This window comes from Ovis aries, chromosome 1 (assembly GCF_016772045.2).
Source record: "Ovis aries strain OAR_USU_Benz2616 breed Rambouillet chromosome 1, ARS-UI_Ramb_v3.0, whole genome shotgun sequence".
NCBI classification, from domain to species: Eukaryota; Metazoa; Chordata; class Mammalia; order Artiodactyla; family Bovidae; genus Ovis; species Ovis aries.
Window position 1 is genome coordinate 179186021 of NC_056054.1, and position 16147 is coordinate 179202167.

General features: G+C 42.2%; 1 protein-coding gene across 10 annotated transcripts in view; it reads left to right on the forward strand.

Annotated features, from left to right (window-relative positions):
• Positions 1–16147, forward strand: part of SIDT1 (SID1 transmembrane family member 1) — a 108619-nt gene that overhangs the window by 27269 nt on the left and 65203 nt on the right. For 7 of the 10 annotated variants that reach the window (XM_060417760.1, XM_027980013.2, XM_027980017.2 and 4 more), the window contains 2 exons: positions 8753–8874; positions 9827–9997. The exons of 1 other annotated variant lie outside the window; for it this stretch is intronic. In XM_060417760.1, the coding sequence (XP_060273743.1) occupies positions 9936–9997 (62 nt within the window). In that variant the 5' untranslated portion in view covers positions 8753–8874; positions 9827–9935. The remainder of the gene's footprint in view (positions 1–8752; positions 8875–9826; positions 9998–16147) is intronic. 2 more of the 10 variants (XM_060417746.1, XM_060417747.1) reach the window with 1 other exon arrangement.

The window sequence follows — 16147 nt, forward strand, 5'->3', positions numbered from 1 at the left end:
TCCCTCCCCACCCCATCCCTCTGGGTTGTCCCAGTGTACTGACTTTGAGTTCCTGTTTCATGCATCAAACTTGGGCTGGTCATCTATTTCACATATGGTAATATACATGTTTCAGTGCTATTCTCTCAGATCGTCCCACACTTGCCTTCTCCCACAGAGTCCAAAAGTCTGTTCTTTATATCTGTGTCTCTTCTGAGGTTTTTTAAATTGTAATTAGTAAGATCGTTATTCAAAAATAAAAAGGTAAGTGGATTATGAGAGCCAGACTAGGAATAAAAGAGTGTGGAGATAAAGAGTGGGTTAGCGTAACCATGGCAGTAATACATCTGCTCTGCTCCTCTTCAAGCAGACCTCTTTCCAGCTGGCCCCACCAGACACACTAGCTTCCAGACATGCTGGTGACATTGGTGATCTCATGATTGTGCACCTTGAGGAAGTGTGATAGTGAAAGCCACTCAGTTGTGTCCGACTTTTTGCAACCCCATGGACTATACAGTACATGGAATTCTCCAGGCCAGAATACTGGAATGGGTAGCTTTTCCCTTCTCCAGCGGATCTTCCCAACCCAGGGATTAAACCTAGGCCTCCCCCATTGCGGGCAGATTCTTTACCAACTGAGCCATCAGGGAATCCCACAAGAGCAACTGGCAAGGTGTTGACAAGTAGGGCCATCCACTAGATGGTTCCTTTGGAACAGCACTTCCCAAAGTGTGGGTGCAATTTATGTGATCAGAATCTCCCCGCATTCTGTTAAAAACACATTATTTTAAAGTTCTATTCCTGATCTGCTGAATCAGAAATGTTGGGGGTTGGGTTTGAGAGATTTGAATGCTAAAAAGCACACTACAATTTGGGAACTACTGCCTTAGAGTGACGTTTGGAAAAAAAAAAAAAAAGAAAGGAGGGAAATCCCTCTGGCATTAAGTACATAAGAAGGGAGGAGGAGTCTTCAGCGTAGGTAATGAGAAGGGAAGCAGACAAGCTAAAGATAAAGCTGGCTTGTTCACAGCTTTCCTTAGGCTTTTACCTTGGTTCTGACTACTATAGATTTAAGCCAGATGAAAGTGTGCTCTAAACATATGTGCTGTGGGTAATGCTGGTGTTGGTTTTTGAACCTGAAAAATGAGCCTGCTTCTAAGCTAACTCATTGTGCTAGCACCAGAGATGCCAATGATGATGTTTTCAGCTTCCCAGAAGAGTCAGGCAGGCAAGCTAAATTAACTGTTAGAATATTGGGAGGTCCACATCCACAGTGAGATACCACTTCATACCCATTAAGATTAAGTATTATCTAGAAGACAGACGGTCGCACAGAGTCGGACACGGCTGAAGCGACTCAGCAGCAGCCAGCAGCAGCAGAAGACAGACGGTAGTTAGTGTGGACAACGATGTGGAGAAATTAGAAACTTTTACATTGCTGATTATGTAAATTGCTAGAATGTATAATGATGCACCTCTTTGGAGAACATTTTGGCAGTTCCTCAAAAAGTTAAACATAGGAGGACTTCCATGATGGTCCCGTGGTTGAGGATCCTCTTGCCAATGCAGGGGACATGGGTTCGATTCCTAGTCCTGGAGGATCCTGTATGCTGTGGGCCAGCTAAGCCTGAGTGCCACAACTACTGAGGCCTGCATGCCCTTAGAGCTGGTGATCCACAACAAGAGAAGCCATTGCAGGGAGAAGCCCACGAACCACAGCCAGAGAGTACCCCTGGCTCGCTGCAACTAGAGAAAGCCCGAGTGCAGCAGGGAAGACCCAGTACAGTCGAAAATTAAAAACAAAAAAAAGTAAAGGGTTTTGAGTTACCATGTCACCCAGAAATTATACTCCTAGGGATGCATTCAAAAGAACTAAGAACACTTGTTTACACAAGAACTTCTTTACAAATGTTCATAGCCCAAAAGTAGAAACAATCAAAATTTCCATCAACTGAAGAATAAACAAATGTGCTTTATTCATGCCATTGGAATATTACTGAGCAATAAACAAAAATGAAGTATTGACACATACTGCAACATGGAAGAACCTTGAAAACATTATGCTAACTGAAATGAGCCACACACAAGAAAGCATATATATTATTTCACAATATATGGAATAGGAAATCACCTATGTGAAATAGGCAAATCCCTGGAGACAGAAATTAAATTATTGGTTACCAGGCATTGTGGGAAGGAGGGAATGAGGAGTGACTGCCAATGGGTACAGGGCTTCTTTAGCGGGGCAATAAAGTATTCTGGAGTTAGGTAGTGGTGATAGTTGCATAGCTCCGTGAATACACTAAAACTACTGAATTCTATACTTTTAAGAGTGATTTGTGTAGTGTTATCTATGTCTCAATTTTAAAAAGTGATGGGAGAAATGGCCAAGAAAGGAGTCAATTTGACTACATGAAAAAAAAAATGGTTTGGGGTTGTCTATAGGAAAAGCTAACTTCTGTTTTCTTCTCTTCACCCAATACTTCCAACATCAGATGTGTGGATCTTACACACATCAAGCAATTTGGTGACACCAGCTGTGTGTCCTATGATTCAATTCAATGCCGACAGGATCTCCTTAGTGTCTGCATCAGATCCCATAAGTTAGGGGCTCAGTCCCAAGCGACCACCCACCTCCCACTTCAGATGCCGATCACAAGTCTAGATTGTTACCCATGCGCTGATCAACCAGCTGTTAATCAGAGGTTGCTGTGACAACCCTCCCCCATAAGGTTTGATTAATTTGCTAAGTAGCTCACAGAAGAAATACAATTTATTTACTAGATTACTTGTTTATTATAAACAGGATCCCCTGGAGTAGGAAATGGCAACCCACTCCAGAATTCTTACCTGGAGAATCCCAAGGGCAGAGGAGCCTGGCAGGCTACAGTCCATAGTGCCGCAAAGAGTCAGACATGACTGAGCAATTAACACTTTCACTTTAACTCAAGATGAGCAATATGGAAGAGGTGCATAGGGTAAAGTCCAGAAGTATCCTGAGCACAGAAGCTTCTATTCCCATGGAGTTGGGGTTCTCCACCTTCCTGGCATTGGATGCATTCACCAACCTGGAAATTCTCCACACCTGTATCATAGGAATTGTTATGGAGGCTTCATCCATAGGGATGACCAATTATTAACTCAATCTCCAGCCCCCTCCACTTCCTGGATGATGGAGGCAGAGCCGAAAGTTCTGAGCTTCTAATCATGGCTAGGTCTTTTGGGTAACCAGCTCCCATTCTGAAGTTATCCAGAAGGCTACCTAGAATCTTCATTAGAACAAAAGAAACTCTTATCACCCAGGAAATTCCAAGGGATTTAGGAGCTCTGTCAGGAGCCAGAAATAGGACCAAATAGTAAAACAAAAGATGCTACTAGTGCTCTTCAGCTCAGTTCAGTTCAGTTCAGTCTCTCAGTCGTGTCCGACTCTCTGCGACCCCATGAATTGCAGCACGCCAGGCCTCCCTATCCATCACCAACTCCCGGAGTTCACTCAGACTCACGTCCATCGAGTCGGTGATGCCATCCAGCCATCTCATCCTCTGTCGTCCCCTTCTCCCCCTGCCCCCAATCCCTCCCAGCATCAGGGTCTTTTCCAATGAATCAACTCTTCTCATGAGGTGGCCAAATATTGGAGTTCCAGCTTTAGCATCAGTCCTGCCAACGAACACCCAGGACTTTTATCACTTAGGAAATTACAAGGGTTTTAGGAACTCTGTTTCAGGAACTGGGGGCAAAGGCCACATTTTTTTCCTATTATTTTACTGTGGTATTAACATGCTGTATTGAGGTAATCAGAGGCCACACAGCCCCCTCCAAGAGAGGGTCATCCGTTTATTGGATGGGATAGAGAAATATCAAGGAAGACTTGCCCAAAAAGGACATTAGGGATGAGAATGAAATTAAAAGGCCATTGTAAAGTAATTAGCCTCCAAGTAAAATAACTAAATTAAAAAAAAAAAGAAATTAAAAGGGCAGATATCGGAGACATAGCCCTTTTGAGAAACAGCAAGGAATTAGGCATGTGAGGGACTACCAGGCAAATAAACTAGAGAACAAGACAGTGATTAAGAAAAGTCCTGAGTGATTCAAACCAGTGGAGAAAAGATAAACTTGTTAATAGATGGTGCTGGAACAACAGGAGAGCCATATTGAAAAAAAAAAAAAAAGACAAAATCATTCCTCATACCATATACTAGTGTTAATCACAAAGGGATAGAGATTTAAGTATTAATAATGTGATATCATAAAGTACTAGAAGAAAACACTGGCTTCAGCAATCTGGAGTGGTGAAAACTTTCTGGACTCTAATTCAAAATCCAAGGAAAAGACTGAGAGATAAAGTTACATGAATCTAATCAAGCCTCTAGCTCTAACTGCCAGTTTATAAAAAATACAAGGGATAAAGGAACCAAAAGGTGCAACCAACAAAATCCAGAATATGAGTGTATCAGGTTTTTACTGCTTTGTGAGCAGCTTTCTTCAACAAATAAATGCCAAAAGAGTGTTGCAGTGGGGAGTGTTGCCTTTAGATTAAAAGAGATTCAAAATACTTATCAACCAAATGAAATATATGGATCTTGTTTGTACTCAAAATGTTTTTAATACTGAAAAACACAATTTTTAAATAAATGAAGAAATTCAAACACTGTGTTCTTCTGAAGTTGCTCAATCGTGTCCAACTGTTTGTGACCCCATGGACTTTACAGTCCATGAAATTCTCCAGGCCAGAATACTGGAGTAGGTAGCCTTTCCCTTCTCCAGGGGATTTTCCCAACCTAGGTATTGAACCCAGGTCTCCTGCATTGCAGGTGGATTCTTTACCAGCTGAGCCACAAGGAAAACCCAAGAATACTGGAGTGGGTACCCTATCCCTTCTCCAGCAGATCTTTGAGACCCAGGAATTGAACTGGGGTCTCCTGATTTGCAGGCAGATTCTTTACCAACTGAGCTATTAGGGAATCCCTGTGTTGGTATTGGATAACTTTTAAAATTATCATTAATTTTATTAAGTATGATAATGGTAATATGTTATATTAAAAAGAGGAGGCCTTATCTTTTAGAGATATGGATTGAAATATTTACAGATGAAATGGTATCATCTTTGGTATTTAAAATAATCAAAAAAAGATGTGTGTGGGAAATGGAGTTCAGTTCAGTCATTCAGTTGTGTCCAACTCTTTGTGACCCCATGGACTGCAGTGCACCAAGCTTCTCTGTCCATTACCAACTCCCGGAGCTTACTCAAACTCATGTCCTTTGAGTCGGTGATGCCATCCAACCATCTCATCCTCTGTCATCCCCTTCTCCTCCTGCCTTCAATCTTTCCCAGCATCAGGGTCTTTTCAAGTGAGTCAATTCTTTGCATCAGGTGGCCAGAGTATTGGAGTTTCAGCTTCAGCATCAGTCCTTCCAATGAATATTCAGGACAGATTTCCTTTGGGATGGACTGGTTGGATCTCCTTGCAGTCCAAGGGACTCTCAAGAGTATTCTCCAACACCATGGTTCAAAAGCATCAGTTCTTTGGCACTCCGCTTTCTTTATAGTCCAATTCTGACATCCATACATGACTACTGGGAAAACCATAGCTTTGACCAGACAGACCTTTGTTGGCAAAGTAATGTCTCTGCTTTTTAATATGCTGTCTAGTTTGGTCATAACTTTTCTTCCAAGAAGCAAGTGTCTTAATTTCATGACTGCAGTCACCATCTGCAGTGATTTTGGACCCCCCCCCAAATAAAATTTCCTTGTTTCCACTGTTTCCCCATCTATTTGCTATGAAGTGATGGGACTGGATGCCATGATCTTAGTTTTCTGAATATTGAGTTTTAAGCCAACTTTTTCACTCTCCCCTTTTGCTTTCATCAAGAGGCTCTTTAGTTCTTCTTCATTTTATGCCATAAGGGTGGTGTCATCTACATATCTGAGGTTATTGATATTTCCCCCAGCAATCTTTATTCCAGCTTGTGCTTCATCCAGCCCAGCGTTTCTTATGATGTACTTTGCATAGAAGTTAAAGAAGCAGGGTGACAATGTACAGCCTTGACGTACTCCTTTCCAGATTTGGAACCAGTCTGTTTTCCATGTCCAGTTCTAACTGTTGCTTCTTGGCCTGCATATAGACTTCTCAGGAGACAGGTTAGGTGGTCTGATATTCCCACCTCTTGAAGAAGTTTCCACAGTTTGTTGTGATCCACACAGCATTTTCTAAAAACAGCTTGAACATCTGAAAGTTCATGGTTCAGGTTCTGCTGAAGCCTGGCTTAGAGAATTTTGAGCATTACTTTGCTAGCGTGTAAGATGAGTGCAATTGTGGGGCAGTTTGAACATTCTTTGGCATTGCCTTTCTTTGGGATTGGAATGAAAAGATGTAAATAAAATAAAATGGTACGCTTTTAAAAATAATTATTAAAGTTGGATAAGAGTCAGACACAACTGAGTGAACAGTAACAACAAAAGCTGGGTGATAAGTATATGAGTGTTCATCATTCTGTTCTATCTTTTCATAAAAATACTCTTCTCATTCCTTTGGAAGTAAATCTGAAAATTCTCAGATCCACTAAAGGCCTGGTAAGCAAGGATAATGCCAAGCTGAAATTGGCCTCTGAGCGGGTATAGCCCTGGGGATAAGAAGGCTAGATAAGGCACCATCAATGAGGGTCAAGGACTGGACCAGGAGGGTGTCATGGATGGGGGAGGGGAGGAGCTGGGTATGGACACTATGAAACTGGTAGAAGTGGTAACACTTGATGACCTACTGATGGAGAATGCTACAGAAGTAGGAATCAGGGATGACTCGGGCTCAGATTGGCTGTGCGGTTCATTTAACAAGCAAGGAAATTCAGAATTTCCCTGATGGTCCAGTGGTTAAGACTCAGCACATCCACTGCAGGGGGCATGAGTTTGATTTCTGGTCAGGGAAGTTCCGCAAAAAAAAAAAAAAAAAAAAAGCAAAGAAATTCAGAAGATATTAAAGTTAGGGGTGAAGGAAGTGACAGGTTCCACTTCAGTTTGTCTTTGTGCCTGTGGAACATCCAGAGCTTAGGAAAAAAGTCTGCAGTAGAGACATGGTGTTGGCCGTGATCAGCTGCAGCATAATTTCCATGGAAACATGTAGCATGTGGGCACAAGAAAACACTTCCTTTGTGAGCAAGCTTTCTTATCTAATTAATAAATTAATCTTGGACTATTGTTAACATTAAAAAGCAAAACTGGCTTCATCAAGGATGATATATGAGACCCGAATAGTAATAATCTATGATACCCATGATACCCTGTTGTCTCTCAATTTCCATTATGAACAGGTCATAGATCTTCAGAGTTTCACTGCAAGGCTTTCTTGTTTCATTTCTTTCCCCTACTTCTCAAGAGAACACTAAGGCTTAAATGGGCTTCACTGGTGGCTCAGATGGTAAAGCCTCTGCCTGCAGTGCAAGAGACCTGGGTTCAATCCCTGGGTCGGGAAGATCCCCTGGAGAAAGAAATGGCAACCCACTTCACTACTCTTGCCTGGAGAATTCCATAGATGGAGGAGCCTGACTGTAGGCTACAGTCCATGGGGTAGCAAAGAGTCCAGACACGACTAAGAGAATTCACTTTCATTTTCAAGGCTTAAATACATTAGGGAGAAAACATCTCATATGGAAGATCAACTTTTTCCTACTTTGCCCTTTTTCTATTGTCTATAGTATAAATATTATAAAAAGTGAAAACGTTAGAACCATCTAGATCCAGGGGCATCATTCAATTTCCTATCTTTTAAACAACCATGATAGTTGTTTAAAACTATTCTGTTTGTGTTAGTCGCTCGGTCGTGTCTGATTCTTTGCGATCCCATGGACTATAGCCCTCCAGGGTCCTCTGTCCATGGGATTTCCCAGGCAAGAATACTAGATTGGGTTGCCATTTCCTTCTCCAGGGAATCTTCCTCATCCAGGGATTGAACCCAGGTCTTCCGCATTGCAGGCAGATTCTTTACCGTCTGAACCACCAGGGAACAAAGGAGCTGTTGGTTTAAAAAAGTATTTAGGGATTGATTACACCTTGGATAAGGGGAAAGAGAAGACTCTTCAGCCCCTATCATATCTGTGGCTAGGGGAACATCAGGCCATCTGCTAGGCTTTAACAAAACATGGCAATAACATTTTGGTTGAAAGCACAGAATGATTTTACAAGCCAAAATTAAAGTTTGTAAGCAGTTGAGGCACTTGTAGGTCTTTTTTTTCTTTTTAAAGGTATTTGTATATTTACCATTTATATTCAGATAAGAAGAGAAGCACACTGACATCTTTCTTTTTCTGTTCTGGGCTTATTCTCCTAATCTTGTGTTGACTGCCCAATTCAAACTCCTCAGCTTGCCGTTCAACACCTCCATAATTTGGCTTCACCCAAAATGACTTAAATCAGAATTTTGAGGGTTGGGCCCAGGCATCAGTTTGTTTTCTAATCTCCCCTGGGGATTGTGCAGCAGTGTTGAAACTGACTGTGGTTACAATATGAATGAGGAGAAGACAGCTGGGATATTTGGAGTATCTGTGAAAGTGAAAAGTGAAACTGATAGTCGCTCAGTCATGTCCAGCTCTTTGTGACCCCATGAACTGTAGCCCGCCAGACCCCTCTGTCCATGGGACTCTCCAGGCAAGAATACTGGAGTGGGTTATGGTCAGCAGCAAATGTAAGAACTGAAGTTTTTCAGAGCTTCTGGTGGCAGCTGTGATGTACATGTCTGTGCGCCTGTGATCTGTGTTTGCTGTGTCTCTGCCCTGCTTGTAGGTGACTGCCGTGCGGGTGTACGTGAACAGCTCCTCCGAAAACCTTGACTACCCGGTCCTGGTTGTGGTTCGCCAGCAGAAAGAGGTGCTGTCCTGGCAGGTTCCTCTGCTCTTCCAAGGACTGTAAGTGGATCTTGCCCTGACAGCTTCATTACATTTGTTTTCCCTTCAACATCCTAGACTTCAACTGCTCTTTCCCCTAGAGAAATCAGACGTTCGACTCGTTGACATAGTATGCATGCTGAGTGCAAACAGTTGACATGCTACATGCTCTGACTGGTTCAGCTCTGTCCAGCTTCTCTCCTCTTTGATAATCTCTGATATGAACCTAGAATTGTAGCACCTGAAGAATGTCTTGGTTGGTTAGTGGGTCATCCACGGAGGACAGGGCTAGGCCTTGCAGTCACCTTGAGTAACACCTCCCATTCTTCACAGTGTTCACCCAGTGTGCTTTCTTTATCCCATAATATTTATTGAGCAGTACTAAATGATAGATGCTGGGGATACAATGGTGGAAAACAACAATGAAGTCTCTTCCTCATGGAGTTTCTATTTTCGCAGGGGACACTATAGGGCATTGGAGCACTAGCAAGAGCAAACCAGAAAGCATGCCGACATGGGCACGGAGCACAGTGTGAGGTCATTTCGGAGGCTAAGAACGTGAGGACTGAAATACTCACTCTGATGCCTTGACTCGAACTCTGGGGCTTTCTTTATATTCGTTTAGCAAAGGCTTAAAGAGTGGCAAAATGGAATCAGTTTGTTTTATCAGAACAGTTTCCCTTCCAAAATCTGATTAATTTTCTGATTGAATTAGGAGGGTGATATGGCGATGCAGACACAGCCTAAGTGAACTGGGCCCTCAGCAGTCCCCTTATCTGTGTTATAATGTCACACAATTCTGTGCCAAGTACTTTAGCTGTAAAAATCACTGTCGGTAGGTCCAGTATGAAGTTTTAAATATAAGGACCTGGAAAGAAATTCAGAGAGAACTGAAAGGAAATGTTTCTTTTCCTGCTTGTTCACTGAGTGTCCTTTTCCTTCTCGCTGGTTTTCCCTCCCCTGGCTGCTGCAGATACCAGAGGAGCTACAACTACCAGGAAGTGAGCCGTACCCTTTGCCCCTCCGAAGCAACCAATGAAACAGGACCTCTGGAGCAACTGATATTTGTAGATGTCGCATCCATGGCGCCCCTGGGTGCCCAGTACAAGCTGCTGGTTACCAAGCTCAAGCACTTCCAGCTGCAGTAAGCAGGACTCCTTGCAGCCCTTCTCTGTCCGTCTGTCTGCTCTTCCGGTGCTGTGCGTGCTTGGTGCTGCTTCCTCCCTCCCAGATCAGCACTCCTGAAGGAAGTCAGCCACTTGGCATATTGTCTGTGCACCTTCGGAACTCCCCTGCTCACAGCTGGGCAGCAGGGCCTTAATCTGTGCAACAGGGAGGCAGAAGGGGACTGGAGCAGAGGGGAGAGAGGTGGACCCGATAGGCGTATCCGTTCCTGGGGGTCTGTGAGGACCCCCTCCTGTCTGTCATCCAAGCTAGAGTGATGTCCAAGCACTAGTGATGGGTACTTCTGTGTTCCTCTCCAGTGCCACTTTCCTGAAGGCAGTCTTAGTTTTGTTTTAAGGAAGATCTTAAGCTGTTTTTCTCGTCCTTATTACTATTCCAGTTTTCTCTTTCTGGTTAGGAATGTATACAGACTGAAAATAATATTTTATGTGGCTTTGTCCTTTGTGTAGAAAACATGATGACCGCTTCCTCCTTCTCCTTGTGCTACTGTCTTTTGAAACCAAATCAGTCAGGATACATCATCTCAAGTTGTTTGCCTTAGACATGGAGTATAACAGATTCAGTGGAGGGCATTGTCTCCGAAGGTTCTGTTCCCTCTCAGAGGTTACTCATGTAAAATATTGCATAAATCTGTGTGAAAAGGTAAACAGAAAGGCTAAGGTTATTCCTTAATAAGGTCAAAAACTTCAGGGAGTTTCCTGTCCCGTCTTACTCTAAGCTCAAGGGTTCTCAAGGATTCAAACCGTTTCCTCCCTTTTCAGTGTTCTAAGGAAACATCTTAAAATATATCATCAAATTGGTTATATTAAAATTTTCACTTGTGCTCATCAAAAGGTATCATTAAGAGAACAGAAAGACAAGCCATAGACTGGAGCTCATGTTTCCGACACACATAAGAAAGGACTCATATACAGAATACATAAAGAACCTCTGCAAATCAGTAAGAAAACACTGGCACAATTTTGGTTGCCGTCTCCAGTATCACCCACCCTTCAGTGGCTCTGGCTTCTTCTGGTTGAGGATCTTAGAGCCTATGAGTCTGAGCACTGCTCAGGTTCAGACTCCATTTCAGTGGGGTGAATAGGTTTTCTGAGGCAAAAATGAGGAGCTCTCAGGGCCAGAAACTACTTGAAAAAACAATCCCAACTCTGACCGCTCACTAGAACTTTGGGACAGAGTCAGAAGAGTCTCAGGAGGAGAATTAATGTTTATAGTTACCCAATGTAAAGGAACAACAGACATATGTGATGGGTTTTCTAAATCCCACTAGTCTTACTTGGCATATTTGAGTCCATTTATATGTTGCTTACAAGAGTACAATCTTTTAAAAAGAATGTATGAATGTAAATAAAAGATAATAAAAGAAATATCATGCTGATACTAAATAAAAGAAAGTTGATATAGTATATCATATTATATGAGATATTCCTTAATGCAAAATGCATTATTAGCTATAGAGAAATGTATTTTTGCAGCTTATTTTTCTGATCAGAATGTTCTGCTCTATTATAAAACTCTCCTTAAATTTTCTCAGGCAGTTTATTCTGGAGTCTGTAGCCAGTGGAGTTGCTAATAGCAATCAGATATTTATCTTGGTCTTCTCTGTACCCTGTGACAGTGTATATATACCTGGATATAGATGGGCAGATGGATTAATGAATGTTCAGAAGGATGGAGAAGTAGTTAGAGCATTTTACAAGTCCCTCCATTAACTACGGAGTAAAAAAAGTGATGTGATGATTTCAAGAGCAAAGAACCACCTACCTACCCCCCAAAAAAGGCAGAAAAAGATCAATTATATCAGTCTCTAGGAGGGAGGTTTGGTCATTATAATATATATATTTTTAATAGAATCTCCATGTGATTCTAACGTGCAGCTAGAGTTGAGAACAACTACCTTTAAGCAATTTCTAAATGTGGTTCTTGTCTTTGTTTTAATATTTAAATTTATTTGTGATATTAAACGTATGGGAATGCGTGCTCATAACCTGAAGGACGTGGCACATATTACTTGAACAGAGGGCATTTTGAGCTTCAGAGAAGCCTGCATCTACTAATTGGCCTCTGTGTGTCTACCCTGTCACTGTCACTTGGTAGCAGTGTACCTGAATCCTAGGGCTAGTATCTCTAAGGCTAATTAGATGCTTTGGAGAACTGAATTCTGTGAAACTGAAGTCGTAAGGTCACAAGTCTGCGAGTGTTAATGAATGATTCTCATGTAGTGAAACTGCAAATCTGTTCTCGCATTGGTTTTTGTTTCTGCCTCTCACAATGTGACTTGACTTCAGCAACCAGACGTTCAAGACTGTTTCAAAATGCACATAGTTACAAGTGCTTTTCTGAGACTAAAATAAGCCAGAGAAGAGATGGAACTTTATGTGTCCCTTCCTTCCTGGCCCTGGATTGTCCCTGGTAGCCTTGCTGTGTGTTAGTTATTCAGTTATGTCTAACCCTTTGCAACCCCATGAACGGTAGCCTGCCAGGCTCCTCTGCCTATGGAATTCTCCAGGCAAGAATACAGGAGTGGTTAGCCATTTCCTTCTCCAAGGGATCTTCCCGACCCAGGGATAGAACCAGCAATCCTGCATTGCTGGAAACCCAGAAATCCAGAGAATGATGGATCAGGCAAGAGCTGAGGTCTGGGGACATCTGGACTCTAGGTATTGAGAGAAACACTGAAGAATTAACTCAACTTTCCTAACACTGAAGTTTCTCTTGTATGTTTTTCTGTGTCAGACTAGAAGGTACATGAAACATATCCAGGGATTTTATTTTCTTGAATTATAAATTTTAAGAATAGAAGGACATTTGGGGATTGAACTCACTCATTTCATTTTTACAGATGAGCAAACTGATGCCCAGAGGGGTTAAGTGATTTGTACATACTCACACAGCTGGGAAAGGGCAAAATCAAGACTAAATTTGACTCTGACTTGCAGGTCTGAGTTCTTCCCACTATAACATGCTATTTCTACTTTCTGTTTTAAAACTGTCTTCTGAATTTTTGTTGATCTAAAAATATTTCTCCATTCCAAGAAGCATTTCTTTATTTAAATCCAGCTTAAAAAATAAAATTATGCTTTAAAACATTACTCCTCACTGTCTTAACTCTCCTGCACCTGCCTACACACACACACACACACACACACACACACACACACCCGTTTTCCCCTCACTCCTTTTCCCAGACACCATTGCTCTGGTGTTCAGTGTGCCAGAGTGTGATGCTGCGGACAGGGACGAGCAGAAGGCTGTAGGAACAGGCAGACACCTGACCCTGGGGTGGGAGGAGCTTGGAAGGGCCATTAAGAAATCTGGACAGTTGTCTAAATTGTCATAGGTGTGTGGAGAATGGATTTGAAGGGGGCAAGACTGGAGGTAGAGAAATTAAAAGGACTGATGCTGTGATCAAGATAAATAATAAGGAGATGAATGGAAGAATTTGGAGGTGAAGTTGACAAAGCTTGATTGAATATTTGGGGTGAAGGAAATGGGAGAGTCAAGGATGACCATATAACTTGTAGATGGCGGTGCCTCTAAGAGAAAATGAGAATTTTGAGGAGGGAAGGAAGAGATGATAAGTTCATGCTGAACTTGAAGTGCAGGTACCCAGCAGAGTGTCGAATGTACACCAGCGCAATGCTCAGGAGGGAGGGCTGAGCGACACAGCGCCCACCAAAGAGAAGCTTCATGTGGAAGGCTGGGCCATGTGGTGCCCAAGGCAGAATTACAGGAGACAGAGGGAGAAGCAGGCAGTACCCCATCCTTGCTCTTTGAGACCTTTATGCTGTACCAGCGAGTTTAGACTTCACCTTGCAGGTTATGGAAGCCGCTAATGAATCTGATCTTTGAGATGATTTTAGTAACCATGTGGAAGATGAATTGGAGAGGCAGGGGTAGAGACAAATAGGCAAATGAGAACTTATTTAAATAGAGAAGAATAAAAAAATTATCAGAACCTGAATATATTATGGCAGCAACAAAGTTATAATGTAGAAAAAGAGTCAAATAACACACATGGGGAAAATTTACAAATCCAAAAAATACATGTGGCATGATCAAACAAGGAGGGAACATATGTATACCTACAACTGATTCATGTTGATGTTTGACGAGAAACAACAAAACTGTGCAAAGCAAGTATCCTTCAATTAAAAAATAAATCAAATTTAAATTTTAAAAAGACAGTCATTAAAAAATACAGTACTTGAATCCTTCAACCCTCCTGTAGCCTTCTAAGTAGGATCTTGAGTCTGTTTTGAGAGGGAGTTTTCAGTGTGCTAGCGCAGCTACTGTGCCGTAAATAGCAATAGATTTTTGAGGAAATGGATGAGTGAAGAGGCTTTTAGACCATTTTGCTATGCGTCATCCTATGTAATTGCCCTTTGATATTTGGGGTAGACTACATAATGATTTACATTGCTTTTCATGTTTGTTTGTTTGTTTTCTTATTGAATGTTACTTGAGCAAAGGCAGTGCTTCACGAGTTACAATTATATAGAATCAGTCAGACAGAGTGAGCAGTAGTTGTGGAGGGGAATCCAAGATGACTCCAACAATGATATCAGGATTCAGGTGAGGCTTATGGACAGATGTGGCAGATAAGGGTCAAGGAAAGGGGAGTACATTCCATTTTGATCATATATGGAGTTTGAGATACCTTGAGGGACAGTGAAGTGCAGAAGCCCAGCAGAGAAGCACTCTTCAGTGAGAGGAGCTCTGGATGTAGCCCTGGGCTGAATATGGAAACTTGTGATTCTCTGGCATTGTTGCAGCAACTCTGTGTGTGTGTGTGTGTGTGTGTGTGTGTGTGTGCAGACACATACATACATACATATATATGACATTTTTGTGGCAATTATAACATATGGTTATACATATATGAATGAAGATATATATGGTTAAGGAAAATGAAGAGATCAAAAACAGGACTGTGGGTCAGATCCTCATGTAAGGGATGGTCTGAGAAACAGGAACTCTCAGAAGAAGCTGAGTCGGCATGGGCAGATGCATGAGAGAAAACCCAGGAAAGCAGATGTCACAGAGCCCATGAGAGGGAAAGTTCTAAGGCAGAAGGTGTGGTAGTCAGTGTCAAATGTCACAAAGAGGGAAGGAGCGTTAGGGATTAAGTCACTGGATTTAGCCAAGAGGAGGTGACTGGCAACCTCAGCAAGATGGTAGGGAAAGAACCCTGACAGCAGTGGGGAAGGGAAAGTGTGAATGAGGGATGGGAGCACAGCGCCCTGTGAAGAGGCTGGTCTGTGAAAGAGAGGGAGGATACAGAATGACATCGAAGGGGGGAAATCCAGGGAAAACAGCACAACTTTGTTGGGGGCATTTGTTTGTTATTTATTTTGAAAATGGTTGAGACTAGAGTATGTTTATAAACCAAGGAGAAGCAAGGCAAATAAAGTTTATAGGACAGTTCGATTTTTGTAGAAGCAAAGTCCCAGAGAAGAGAAGAAAGGACAGAATTTAGCACATGCATGGAGAGTTTATCCTCTGACCAGAGCCATGAGGTGGAGGGCTACAGATGGTGGAGGGCTGTGGGGAGATTTGTGGTAAACAAAGTCAGTGCATGACAGATGGCAGGAAGGAGATAACGGGAAACGATACTCTGAAGTCCATAGTCCAGGTGAATAACCAGTGTAATTTCCTTCGACAAACAAAGGGAGGGTTTTGAATCCCCACTCTGCTCTGTGCTAGGGGCTTGCTGTCATATAATAAGATGAATATGAATCTCAGAGTCTTCTCTGTACTCACCTCAAAAAAATGACTTAGCTTTTGACTTTGTCTTTCCACTGATCCTTTCTTCCCATCTCCCTTTCCTTGTTCTGTTTCATTACCTCCTGCACTCTGTCTCTCTATCCCTTCCCCATGGACCCCTCTCCCCTCTTCTCCCATCTCTCGACTCCTCTGTTCTTTTTCTCTTTCACTTTTCCTCAAGCTAGCCACAGTGAGGAAACAAAGTTAGTTTTTAGGTTTTCTTATTTATTAGGTAAACTTTTGTTTCTTGTGTTTAATTTTTTCAAACAAGTAAGTCAAAAATTATACACTTCCTTCTCTAAAACTGAAGGTGTACATGGGTCTCAGTTAGACTTGTTCTGTT